The sequence below is a fragment of the Poecilia mexicana genome, unplaced genomic scaffold (assembly GCF_051168715.1).
Source record: "Poecilia mexicana isolate PSO_F unplaced genomic scaffold, ASM5116871v1 scaffold_3, whole genome shotgun sequence".
NCBI lineage: Eukaryota > Metazoa > Chordata > Actinopteri > Cyprinodontiformes > Poeciliidae > Poecilia > Poecilia mexicana.
Window position 1 is genome coordinate 5249170 of NW_028263372.1, and position 13080 is coordinate 5262249.

At 38.4% G+C, this 13080-nt stretch overlaps 1 protein-coding gene across 1 annotated transcript in view; it reads right to left on the minus strand.

The window, feature by feature from the left end:
* LOC106925762 (CD81 antigen) overlaps positions 1 to 12219 on the minus strand; it is a 31117-nt gene extending 18898 nt beyond the window's left edge. The window contains exons 1-2 of the mRNA XM_015000242.2: positions 12038 to 12219; positions 1405 to 1519 (exon numbers count right to left, since the gene is read on the minus strand). Coding sequence (XP_014855728.2) covers positions 1405 to 1519; positions 12038 to 12103 — 181 coding nt within the window. The 5' untranslated portion in view covers positions 12104 to 12219. The remainder of the gene's footprint in view (positions 1 to 1404; positions 1520 to 12037) is intronic.
* Positions 12220 to 13080: the final 861 nt, after the last annotated feature.

The window sequence follows — 13080 nt, forward strand, 5'->3', positions numbered from 1 at the left end:
GAGGAGTAGAAGAGAAGGAGACTGAGAATTTTTTTCCTATGCTGATTTTTTTTTTTCTCTTCGTCTTAGGAAAGAGGGCCAGGCTTTATGTAATGGGCAGGATGTAGTCACTGAGGGAAAATCACAAAGTGACTCTTACAAACAGCCACAGCTATGCCGCATTAAAGAACAGCCAAACACGCAGACTGAACAGCAACATTTCTCTTCACAAACCCATCATCCTAAATGTTCCTTTCTAACTTTCATTTCTTTTCTCTTCCTCATCTCTGTGCACTGACTCACAGATGCTGATGGAGATGAGAGGAAATGGCAGGGAGGCTAACTTAATTTGGGCGAGCTGAGCTCCAAACAGATTCATGTGACTTGCAGCAGGTCCACTGTTAGTCCTGGCCAGAAGTAGCTGATGATGTGGGCGAGACTGTGGAAGATACACTCACCCAGATCAGATCTCTGAAGCCTTAGCTCCACATGATGCTGGAAACATTCCTTTAAAAATCAGTTTCATGTTTGTGTCATTGAATCTCACAATGTCTCATTTGTCCACAGCGCATTAAAGTTCCACTTCCTGGCCACACCTTAAACTAAGAAGGCAGATCTAGTGAGAGAGAGAGGCCACTAGACTCTGAGCCTTATGGTTGAGAAATTGGCTTAAGATGCATTTTACTTTAATACAGTGCTGGAAGTAAGATGGGAATCTGAAGCCACTAAGTGGGGGGATGCAAAAGGGAAGGACATGAAAACCAGAACAAACTGGTACTGAGTGGTAAGAGAGGGCCAGGAAAACATTCTCCTCAACACTGTCAAACTACGCCCCAATCCTACATCCAGGGGTTTAACCGGGGTGACTCAGGAGAAACCATCATTCTTTCCAGGCTTTCAGCCTCAACACATTTTCTGTTTGGGGTTTGAATGGTTATTGCTCAGTGGGCAGAATAGTCATCTTGAAGTCAGGAGGTTGTAGGTTCTATTCTTCTCTCATATATTGATGTAGCCCTTGGTAAGGCATTAAGTTTCCTACAGATCTTATAATTGTAGAAATGTAAGCAAACATGAGTGAATGTGGTAGTGTAAAGCTCTTTGAATGGTTGGTATGACTGGAAGGGTGTTATATAAATTCAGTCCTTTTATTCCATACATACCTGACCTAGATTTTTTTTATAATATCGGGACTGATGCAGATGTTAATATTGCATCAGTACATCTCTAGAATAAATAGAGGTGTGGTCTGTAAGCCACTATACTCTTCAACACCTTGATTTCTGGACACTGGGACCGGTCAATTAATCAAAAGGCTCTTCTATGGTCTCTACTGCAATGCACTCAAACCTACAGCAGTTTTTGGTGAGCGTGACCTGCTGTAAGGACAGGAACAGAGCAGGTCAGACATGAAGATGGGTTACGTACAGATGTAGAAGGAGGTGGGGGTCTGGGCTCCATCCACTTCAAGCGACATGAGGTTGCTGATCTTTTGGTCATGTCTCAACCAAAGGGCCACGCCCAGGATCACACCTCCAGCAAGCTACAACATAAAACACAAATATCTTAGTAAGATTCAGTCAGGGGACTCCAGGTTAGAAATATTTCTGGATGATGTTGACATTACTGAAATGTACAGAATTTAACAAAAAGAGGAAAAAGATCCTGATGTTGAGTCAAAAAAAAGTCCAATCAGACAAAACCTAAACACCTTAAAGGTTCTTCACAGTCAATTTAAAATATTAAATTCACTTTGACCGGCAGAGGCTCTGCATTAAGTCAGGAGGCGAGGCAACAGAATGTAGTTAAGGTGGGTTTATTTGGGAGCTCCAGGTCACCATTACACCAACACCCTTCACACAGTGAGACAAAGAAGCTGACATTTATACCTGAGGCAACTTCCACTTACACCAGGTAAAGGGGTGATCAAAAAAAGACAAACAAGAAACAAAAACTACTTACACAAACCTAGCAAACAATAAATGATCCAACAAATATTTACATGCATGCAAATTATTAAAACTAAACTAATCTAAGGTCAATCAAAAAGTAAATGTAACTAAATATAAATCCTCAGAGTATTACCCCTCTTAATGGAAGATGGTTTGCTCCAGGAGTATTTGTCTCCCCTTCTGCTCCACCTTGCTGAGACACACCCAGAAAGGCAAGTACTCAAACAATTAACTCAAATTGAACCAATCAGAAACAAACTGACATTTTCCCCCCACACATTCTCTGAACAGGAAAGATGGCCAGTCTCCCTACCCAAAAAGAATGTTCACTAAATGTCACAATGTAACTGAAATAAAGAAGTGATACAAAACACATTTGGACTGTAAATAAATAACATAATATCAAAAATCAATGTGGGATGGAACCCCTGGTCTCCATCACAGTCCAATATGTCGTAATTAAAGGAAATGACAAGGAAATATGTGGACATTGTATTTCGCAACAAGCCTTCAAAGTGTCATGGGAATCTACACTTTAATGTAAAGTAACAACAACTGTGCTGAGTGGGTGCATGCTAAGAGTGAAACTACATTAACCTAACAGCTAGGATTTGACCAAAACTGCACCAGAACTCCGATTTAGTCTTTTAGACAGCAATGCGTGAACTTTTATTTTAAAGAAAACAGCAAGAAGACAGTTTTTAATCCCTATGTCTGATTTTATAAAATATTCTGCAACAAGGTAGTGGTATCCTGTCTTTAAAATGCTGCTGGCAGACATGTTGTTCGTTTTAGTGCCATGCTGTTAGTGGTCACAGATCAACAGGTCTCTATTTATTTCTGAGCATCAGTGAAGCATCCAGCCTCATGTACTTGTTCCCCTTAGGAAGCTCTTTCTGATCTGAATTTATTAAGGCATTAGATTCCTGAGCTGCTTCACATAAGATGGCGTAGCAAAGTGTGTCATCCTGTCACCATGGAAATGCTGATTTGTTAATTATGTAATGGGAAAAAATCTTTGCATTGGAACCCTATTCATGACTTTCACTTGCATAAAATTAAAATGATAATGAAATAATTGCTCTGAAGACTCTCTGCCCACATTAGACAGGTGTCCCCCACTCACTGCTTAGAGTTCATTCCATTAATAAGATAGGTGAGTGATATTCTCAAAAACAACTTCTCTTTTCAGATAAGGATTTGGTCATGTCAAACATTAGCACCCTGTGGCCAAATGCTGCCACCCTGGCTTCCACATTAAAGCACAATGCATTAGATGCATCCAATACAACCCAGGACTCAGATGATTGAAATAACTGATTCAATAATACATTAATCATTACGAGACTCAGTGAAAGTTTATTCTGAAAATAACTAAACCTCGTACTGCGCACCTTTTGCTATCCAATTATTGTTTGGTTATTGCAAACATGCATCAATTAATCTACTAATGACAACCAAAGAAATGTAATGTTATGGCATTTTAGGCAATACAATGTTTAAAATCCCCAGAACCAGAACCAAACATGGAGAAGCAGCATTCAGCTTCTATGTAGCACAAATCTGGAACAAACTTCCAGAAAATTGTAAAATAGTCAAAACACTTACTTCTTTTAAATTAATGATAAAAGCCCAGCTGGATTTATGCTTTTGAAGCAAAAATGAAAAGTTAATAATTTTGATGTGTAACGACGGCACTTGACAATTCTTGACTGTGTTCTACAACTTTGTATTTTTTTTGTTTTTATAATGTAAAGCTCTTTGTTATGCAAATAAACTTTAATTATTTAAAAAAGGAATTTAATTATATATATATATATATATATATATATATATATATATATATATATATATATATATATATATATATACAATAATTTGTAAATGACATCACCAGAACATCTTTAAAACAATCACCAGACATAGAAACATAAGCATGAATTTATTTATATAATTAGCTAATAATTATTGTTGTACAAGTAGGTCATTGCTATGTTAATACTGCTATGACAGTGATATGTTTTGCAGCTCTAATTTCAATTATTTGTGTTTATAAAAAAGGGAACAAGTAACTGAGCTGATATGTAGAGGAATTTTCTGTAAATATTTTTTGATGTCTTTATTTTCACTGACTCATTTTTATAAAAACTCTAAACACATTAAATGTATCTTTTTCTTTTTCAGGAAAACTGAAGAAACCTTTAGAACAAATATTATTACACACCAGAAGGGTTCTGGGATTGAGAGACAAACGTGAAAATGATCAGTACTGTTAACACTTTCTGACTGCATGCTGGAGGAAAATAGAAGCTTTGGACTCAGTCTTTTCAGGCTAAAGGATTTCTTCTGAGACAGCATCAGCAATTCTGGATACCTTGTAATCTGTGAAACAAATAAAAGCCGTGGAACATCTCTCATCTGTCCCTTTCCAGTGAAAGTGAAGAAAGATGCAGACAGGAATGAGTCTAGTCTGTTTGGAAGGATGAGAAAAGCGTAGAGCAGAATCGCTCCTTTTTTTAGGCGAGCCAACTGCTGCTTCTGAAATAGAGTTCAACCAAGAGAGAAATCCCCTCCCTGTCCTCCATCTCTGTTAGTCAGGTCCATTCCAGGGCTCCTGCAAGTTACTGCCTAGCAACCAAATAAACAGCGTCACTGCGAAAGTTCAACACATACACACACACACACCACTCAGAGAAACAGCTACCACAGTTCAACTCAGGGCTGGGCCATGATCTTTTAATGGTGTGTTTGAGCGACCGCTTTGGAAGTTGAGGCATTTGCTTTCATTCCTCCAGTCCTCATAGACGACTTTCAACGCAAGAAAGCAGCACAATATCTTACTGGTGCTGAAGATGATTGCTAAAATCACTCTGTTCAAAGATAACAGCGGATCTCACCACAGTTTATGTATTTTCAGAAGGCAAGCTGCAACGCTGTGATTCTCTCTACTTTGTTGTAATGTGCTGTAGCAGATGTACTGAAGGTTACTAGAAAGAAACATCACAAAAACTAAACAGACCAGCATCTGCAATGTAAGAGAGGCCGACAGAGCGAAGCCAAAGCACTTTCTTCCCAAGTTCAGAAGCAGACAGTCACTCACCAGGCACACAGATTCATCTGCTTCCAGATTACGAAGTAATGACAAAGTTATTGATGAGTTCACCACCCATTAATATGCTGCCGTGGAGGCAAAAATGTATAATGCGATTCAAAGGAGTTTAAAACTGATAATAATGATTCAGATACAGGATCATCTGCATTTATTTAAAAAAAATATATTATTAAAAGCAAACTTGAGAGGAGAATGAGCAGTCTGTCATGTAAACTTTTACTCTTACACATGCTGGTTTCATGATTCTTCAGACATAATTTAATTCCATATAGGCTCGTCACGGTAACAAAGCGATGATTTTGATACGATAATATTGTCGTTTTGTAACCAGATTTAACTCATATAAAGATAATAGCATAATAATGTAGGTTTGCCTGCTCAAAGATTATAACTTTCATTTTTACAGGATCTGAAAGATGTTTAAAGTACCCAAAATAAAAGACAACCAAAAACAATAAATAAAAAGGAAATAAAAACCAAGCACAACAGAAATCATAAATAAAATGGATCATAATGTTTCTGGAAAAAAAATGCACTTTAAAAAATATCAATCATCAGAATGGAAATTACTGAGCTTTTTTTGATTCATCATGCAATTAACTGATAAATTGCTCATTGCGACAGGCTTAACTCCATATCAAACTTTAACCTAAGAACAATTTTATCATAAGTATTCAAAACAGCAGTGTTATTTATGCTTTGATAAATAAGAACCCTTCAAATAAAAAATAAATCTATAACCCATAAAATAAAATAAAATTTTAAAACACAGTCCATTTCATCACAGCTGAAGCAGAGCTCTTAACACTCAGAAGTCCTCCTGCCTCTTGCAATACACACACTATTTGAGAAGTACTGGTTTAACATGTAAAAGTCAGACTTAACATCTCATATATTTCTTAACAATTTTGCATAAATTAGCATATTTGCAGGCATTTCTTCAACATCTTACTTGTTTTTACTTAGCTTACTTTGCACATAGTTTTCACTTCTTAACATTTTTTATGGAAATGAAGATGCCTTCACACCAGCCCTGTTTAGTCCGCTTTAATCAAACTCCAGTCCACCTGCCTAGAAAGTCCGGTTCATTTGAGGAGGTGTGAATGCGTAATCGTACTCTGATGTCAATCATTAAAGCAAACTCTGAGCAACCTACAAAAAAATCGGTCTGGGTTCGGTTGAAGTGAACTCTGGTGCGGTATGACCAAAATAAATACATGAATCTAGAGGTAGGGGTAGAAATGGCTCCTGGTCTTTTACCAAAAGACAAAAGTGAAATGCTATAGCTGCCAAAATCTGACGCCACTCCATTTTTATTTACACCTTGTGAAGAAGGAAGTTGTGCCCAGTGTCTTCAGAGGTTTTTGTGTTGTTCCAAAAGGTTTGGTTCATCTGACACAGTGCAGTGTGAAAGCGGACCACAGCAGCTGAAATATAACAAATGTTCCAACCTAACCGATTTTACCAGACTATCAAGTGGGAAAACATCTTCTGCCATGCTAGCAATAACCAGAAGCAACATTTCTGAACCATCTGAACCTAACCAGATCATGTCCAAACTCTAACCATTATGCTGGCTCCCATTTGAACATTTGAAAGAGCAGGGATCACATCAAGGTCATTCTCATTTGAGGTTACAATGACCATACCTGCTGTTTATATGTATAGCTCAGAGAATACGCTTTCTTGTCCTGCATATAAAAGTGGGGAGCCTGAAATAAAGCTTTAGTGGCTTTATGTGAACTTTTAGTGTGGATTTGAGATTGAAGCTAGATTAACATGTAGTTAACTGTCTCTGACAATAAAAGAAGTGTTGGCGGTGGTATAGAAACCCGATATGCACACAGAAGAACCTCTTGTGACAAGAATATATTTTATGTCACTTTTTGAACATTTTGCTTCCCAAGTTCTAAAATGCAACTTAGGAGCTTGTAGCTCCACATTTTTTTCCCCAGTAAACTGGAGAGAAATAAATAAATAACTTTAAACCAGGAAAAGAAATGTGTGTTTGGATAACATGGCGAACTAAAGTTAGGAAGTATCGATCAAAATAAATGGAACAAACATGTTTTGGCAGATGTAGGAAAGCATTCTAAAATATCTAAAAAGAAAAGCTTTCAACATGAATGTGCTTCCTGGTCATGGGTTCCCTTTCATATACCACTTTGCGACTTTATGACTCTAATAAATATTTGGGACAGGAAGAACTTCTTCCTGATATATTTTCCAAATACACCAAACTTGTTCAGTCTTCATAATTCAGCAATTTGGATACCAACAGGTGCAAGGGTTCCTAGGAGATCCTGGGACAAGATTTATGTGATCCTGAAGACTCGCCTGAGTCCACTGAACCAACGGCCATTTGGTTTCTGAACTTACATTGAGCTGAACAGATGACAGTGCTGTAACTAGATCTGACTGGAGAATACTTTTGCAGTTATTGGCACAGTTAACACTAAGGCCATTCTACCAGTTCAAATTGATTGCACCTAAAAAGGAAGATGTGAATCTACATTTAATGATCTAAACACATGAAAAACTTTTTTTTCTTTGCTATTCCCCTGCAGTTGTATTTTTAAATATAAGAGGAAAAGTATTGTTTTTATGGGATGTATGTGTGAAATGTGTGAAAAAAATCTTTCCTTCTATTTGCATCTAAAGAGTTGCAATAAAGATATTTTCTCACTAAATAATAACTAAATATCCCACCTGGTATCCCATCAGGTGGGATACCAGATCCCACCTGATGAAGCATTTAGGTTTCCTTTTGTCTGAGTCTGTTTATGATTTCAAACATTCTCCTCACATTCCCCAGAGGAGTCACAACTCAACTGCAGGCAGGCCAGTCCACTACCCAGAGCCTCTTCTTCCTCAGCCACGCCTTTAATGCTGCAGGGAATTGTTGTTTAACACTGAAAAGACCGCAGGACAGATGTGGTCTAGATATGGTCGTGTGTTTCCATCGAATCCATGAATACTAAGACTGCATTCGAATACATTGTAGCAGAAAAAGGAGAGATACTTTTTAGTGTTCCACATATGAGAATTAAAGAAAGAAAACTTTGTTGGATGAAGAGCAGTGAAAACGGAAAGAAAAAGCTCATCTCTTTATATTTCTATAATTGTCGGAAAGGAGAGCTTGTGTTTCCCCATCGACTCCCCCACTACAGTCTATTTCTGCCAGCTGCAGAACTGGGATCTAGAATGTTGAGCATGCTGGGGGTTGGGGTCATGTTTGCTGTTCCCGTAAGTCTCCTACAAGACCACACAAACCCTCAGTCCAACTAAGCACCACCACGCCCTTTAAAATCACTTTACTTATGCGCTTATCAATTCAGTTTTTTGTAAAAAATGATAACATATGTACATTAAGTTCAGTCTAAGCATAAAATTATCCTTTTTTACATATTACTTTAGAAGAATTTCAAAGAAAAAGACTTTCCAATGACGTCAGAACGTCTAGGAAGCATAATGTGAAGAAAAAATAACCTGATGAACTATAACAGTGTCTTTCCTTCAAGTTAATCTCAATAAGGCAGACAGAACCCTGCCTTCATGTAGTTGAGTTCCCGGCGCTGTGGGGGCCCAACCGTTTGTTGTCAGACTCAGACTTCTTCCTGTAGCTTTTCAGAGTTCTTTGTTACTTGGTTGCATGTCAGGTGTTGTTGTCGCACTGCCGCGCTGAACTGGACAGTTGCATGTGATTCCTATTCTAAAGGTGTGAGGCATCATTTGGCTATGGAAATCTCAACAAAAGCCAGTTTTCATGTGTGTAATTATCATATTAAGCATTAATCTTTCTGTGTTGGAGCAATGCACTAAGCTTTTGAACTTCAGATAATGAGCTCTCTTTAGCATCTTGGCTTTTGGAAATATTTCCAGTTGCAGAAAACAAAACCAATAGGTGGAAACTGTTAAGGAAGATTTCTCTGAATTAGTTAATTTTGGAAAAAGTTTGGCTCTCTCTCTTCCTTTATGATCCCGGGTCCTCCCGGTGGGCCGCATGTAGCCACATAAAACAACAAGTGCAGACGTCACAGAATTGCAGTGTAATCCAATAGAAGACAACGCATAAAATTACAACAGAAACTGCAGAACAACAGAGACATACATTCATTTACCTGACATAAATGGAAAGAAGAAGAAGGAAAGAAAGAAAAGCAAAGACGTGCAAAGACATCTTTGGAGAATTGCAAGAGCAAGTCTAATTTGTTACTTCTGTGTAGAAAGTTTTATAGTAAAGGCGTATTCTTATCTTTAATTTATTCAAATAAGGCGTATCTTTGCTCATCCAACCAGGAGCTATCTCTGACCCTCTCTCAAGCCAGGAACTCCTGCTGTGTTTACGGCCTTTCACAGATGAATGTGAAAAGCTAGAACTTCTACTGTATTGTTTTCCCACACAGACAAAAGGCAATTCAAACGATCCTAGCAAACCATCTGCTGTAACTACAGGTAACATAAAGGTCAAAAAGCCAGAATACATTACTGATTTTAAAACCACAATTAGGCTATTTGAATCAAGACATGTTAAGTTTTAAAACTAGCTTATTTTAAATGTATTTTCTTAACAAAACCTATCCATCTCAATAAGTCTGACTGGCAAAACCAATTAGAATTAGAAAAAACAAATTAGATGTCTCCTTTTAATAGCTGTGTTAATGTTATGATAGGTGGAAACAGTTGTATTTTTAGTCAAGATAAAGGTGACAATCTCATGGTATTCCATAGCTAGAATTCACAAGACACTTTCCTTTCACATGCATTAATTAGCTCCTTGTGCATTGTAGAAAATATTTACTGTAAAGCAATAGCCCGATTTGGATATGATTTACTTCATATGTAGACCAGTTCCGCTTTGTTCACAAAGCAGGTGGTGATGCTCAATTCCAATCTTTTGCTAAATTTCAGGGTTTTTTTCGTGATCTAATAATTAAAATGCGACCGCAATCAGATTTCTGTGTTTACGACCCTAAAGCAACCTGCATGCACAGAAGAAAGTTGACGTAAGCACACTTCTTACAGAAGTAATAGTGTATGGAGTCGTTGATGGATCAGTTTTAAAGTTTATTCAGAGATGGAAGTCGGCAGTATCATCACAGCATCGTAACTCAAAGGAAGCCAATAAAAAGAAAGAACAACTAATACCAATGGCTCTTAGTGGAGCACTGACTGCAGTTCCTGTAGAGAAGTTTGTTTGGATATGTAGTCGGACCGTTTGGATATGTAGTCGGACCAGGAGTGATCAGATAGGGATGTGATGCGTTTCGCTGACTGTGACTTCTTTTGTAAATTCATAATTGTAATTTTCAGCCACTATTGGATTTACAGTGTCTGGCTTTTTCTGGTACAGAATTATGACACATGTATCATAATGATGTAAGAGTCAAATAAAACGACCGTACAGACTGCAGACACTTTAAGAACTATCAGATTCATATGGAAGTGGCACCAATCAGATTTTTTTGAGAGGTTAAAAGATTGGAATTGGGCCTTTCAGTCTGCCATAAAAAAGTTAGATATGAATGATATGGGTGAGAAAAATCAGATTTGGGTTTCATTTACCTGCTGTGTGAACATAGTGTACTGGTATGTAAATATTCGATTTGGACAGAACTGGCACTTCAAGATTCAGTGTGAGAAAGCAACGTTTTGGGGTATGTTACAGGCAGTTTCAGGAGCTAACTGCTGTTTGAAGAAATGAGCAATGTTCACGAGACACAGATGATGTTTTATAGACACCTCAGAAGCTGTTGGCAAGTTGGCAAGCTCCATAAAGTGATGGTAATGCTCCCAATTCTGTATGTCAGGTGAAAAATGGTAAACCCTTCATCCGCCTGACATATATCCATTTGAAGTGTTTACCATTTACCTGGTTGTAACTAACCTAAAATATGTAATAGGTTGGTAATGTAAAAATAATTCATGAAAAATAACCTCATCCTATTATTTGTGTTTACTGTAAACTGAGTTGCCTTCTATATCAAGACTTTGTCCTGGTTAAATATGAATGCAGTAATTCTTCCGCACCACTATCTGCACTGTTTACAAGCCGATGCTTGACTGAACTGAAAAACAAACAAGTCCAAACTGATTGTATTTTTGATGTGTTCTTAAAAAGTGTCTTGACCTAATGCCAGAAATTGACTTAATGTCCAATAGGTTATTGTCTTAACAACAATAGCTATTTCCACAATAAGGTGTCCAAATTTTATGCTGAGCCACTGAATACAATTAAGAGAATAAAAGGGAAAGCAAAGTACAAAACTGAGCTCAAAATGGCGATGTTTAAGTACAAACTCATAGGATGTTAGGAGACGGGTGAAGAAACGAACTACCCTCAGATGTTTCCATGATTCATTTACCCAGCACAGGGCTTGCCTCATCAAATGGAAACCATGTCATCCCCCTCCGCGTACACACGTATACACACAAGTTGGGTGGAGGATGAAATCCAAACAAAGCTTTTCTCCAGAACCAACAAGACTTAAACCCCAGAAAACCTGCAAATCTCACATCCTGGGCCGGAAAAGGTTTTAAACTTTCACAAGGGAGCAAATTAAACAAAATATGGGGGCTTGAGCTCGTACTGCGGGTCTGCAGACGATATTTACTGGAGATTACTTGGAATTGATAGAAAATCAGGGGTGAAGCCCCTCACCCGCCTCATTCTCCCCCATCCCAGTCCTGCCTGATAAACGCCAGAAGCTGTCCCGCAGTCCCGATGACAATGCCCCGTTAGGTTCATCAAACCAACCAATGGAATGCGCTTAGTCTAAATAAACGACGCTGGCCTACGACTGAACACGCAGATAAATCAATAAACGTTCAAAATAAGAACGTGCTTAGAATGAAAAAATATGGCGAGCGGTGAGGCACATTGAAATCTGGACCAGCGTCGATTTTTATCTCTAACGGACTCGCAGTCTAAACAAGCCTGGCAAAGCAGACGCGACGGCCCTGCGCAACAACGTGTCTGTTAAGCAGGTTTACCTACCCAGAAGATGAAATTTAAGCAAAACAGCAGGTATTTCATTAATTTGGTGCAGCCTTCGACTCCCATGGCGGTCCGATAATGCAGGAAACTGGCAGCGGAGTTGTAGAAACGTGGAAGTGCGGGCGAATAACAGGCTCGAGCTCAACTGGGAACCCCAGACTTGACTTACAGTGCTTGTGGAGGGAGGGGAGGTAACACCCAGCTCCTCCTCCCTCCTTCACAGGCTCGGCCTCGCCTCCCTGTAAATCCGTTTACTGTGGCTGGAAAAGTCTTTCCCCCCCAGCTCCCAATCATAGCAAAGGACGCTGAGACGCTGCGAAGAGAAGCCCATTTAAAGAGAGCAACATTTATTTTGTATCAATCCTAATATCATGGATTACATTATCTACGGTGTTCCAAAGGTGCCAAAAGTGTTTGCACATGGCTAGATGTGTACTGCACTTAGGTTGCCGATATCTACTAAACATGTGAGAGATAGTACTACTTGAGTCTGCTTAATTTTCAAAGGGGCTTCAGGTGGAGAAACTATCTTTTACCAATCTGAGAAATTATTTAACATTTTGAGTTCTAGTTTAAATTTTTCTTGTTCAATTTCTGATATCCTCTCTGTGTAGAGAGCTCTATGTTCTGTGTGCAACAAATTGAGTCACAGAAGGAGTAAGACTGAGAGGGATCTCGAAATCTATATGCAAAAACTGACTAGGATGCTAAATAAAGTGGAAGAGATAGGAATGACAGCAATTCAGGCACAAAGTGGTCTTGTAAAATCACAAAACAGGATCAGCCAATGCTGAAGCATAGGCCTGTCGCGATAAACGATATATCAATTAATAAATTAAACCTATCAACCTCATTTTAATTATCGTCTTTATCGTCTCTTCCTGTCTTTTTTTCTTTCTGTTGATGACACTGAATAAAAAAGGCTCAACTCCAGTGCTCTCCACTTACCCTCCCTTCCTCATTTCCTTAGTCTAATGTCCAGCGCACATTACACGAGTTGTCGGCCGAGACACATTAGCCACAGAAATCCTAGGTATAATGGT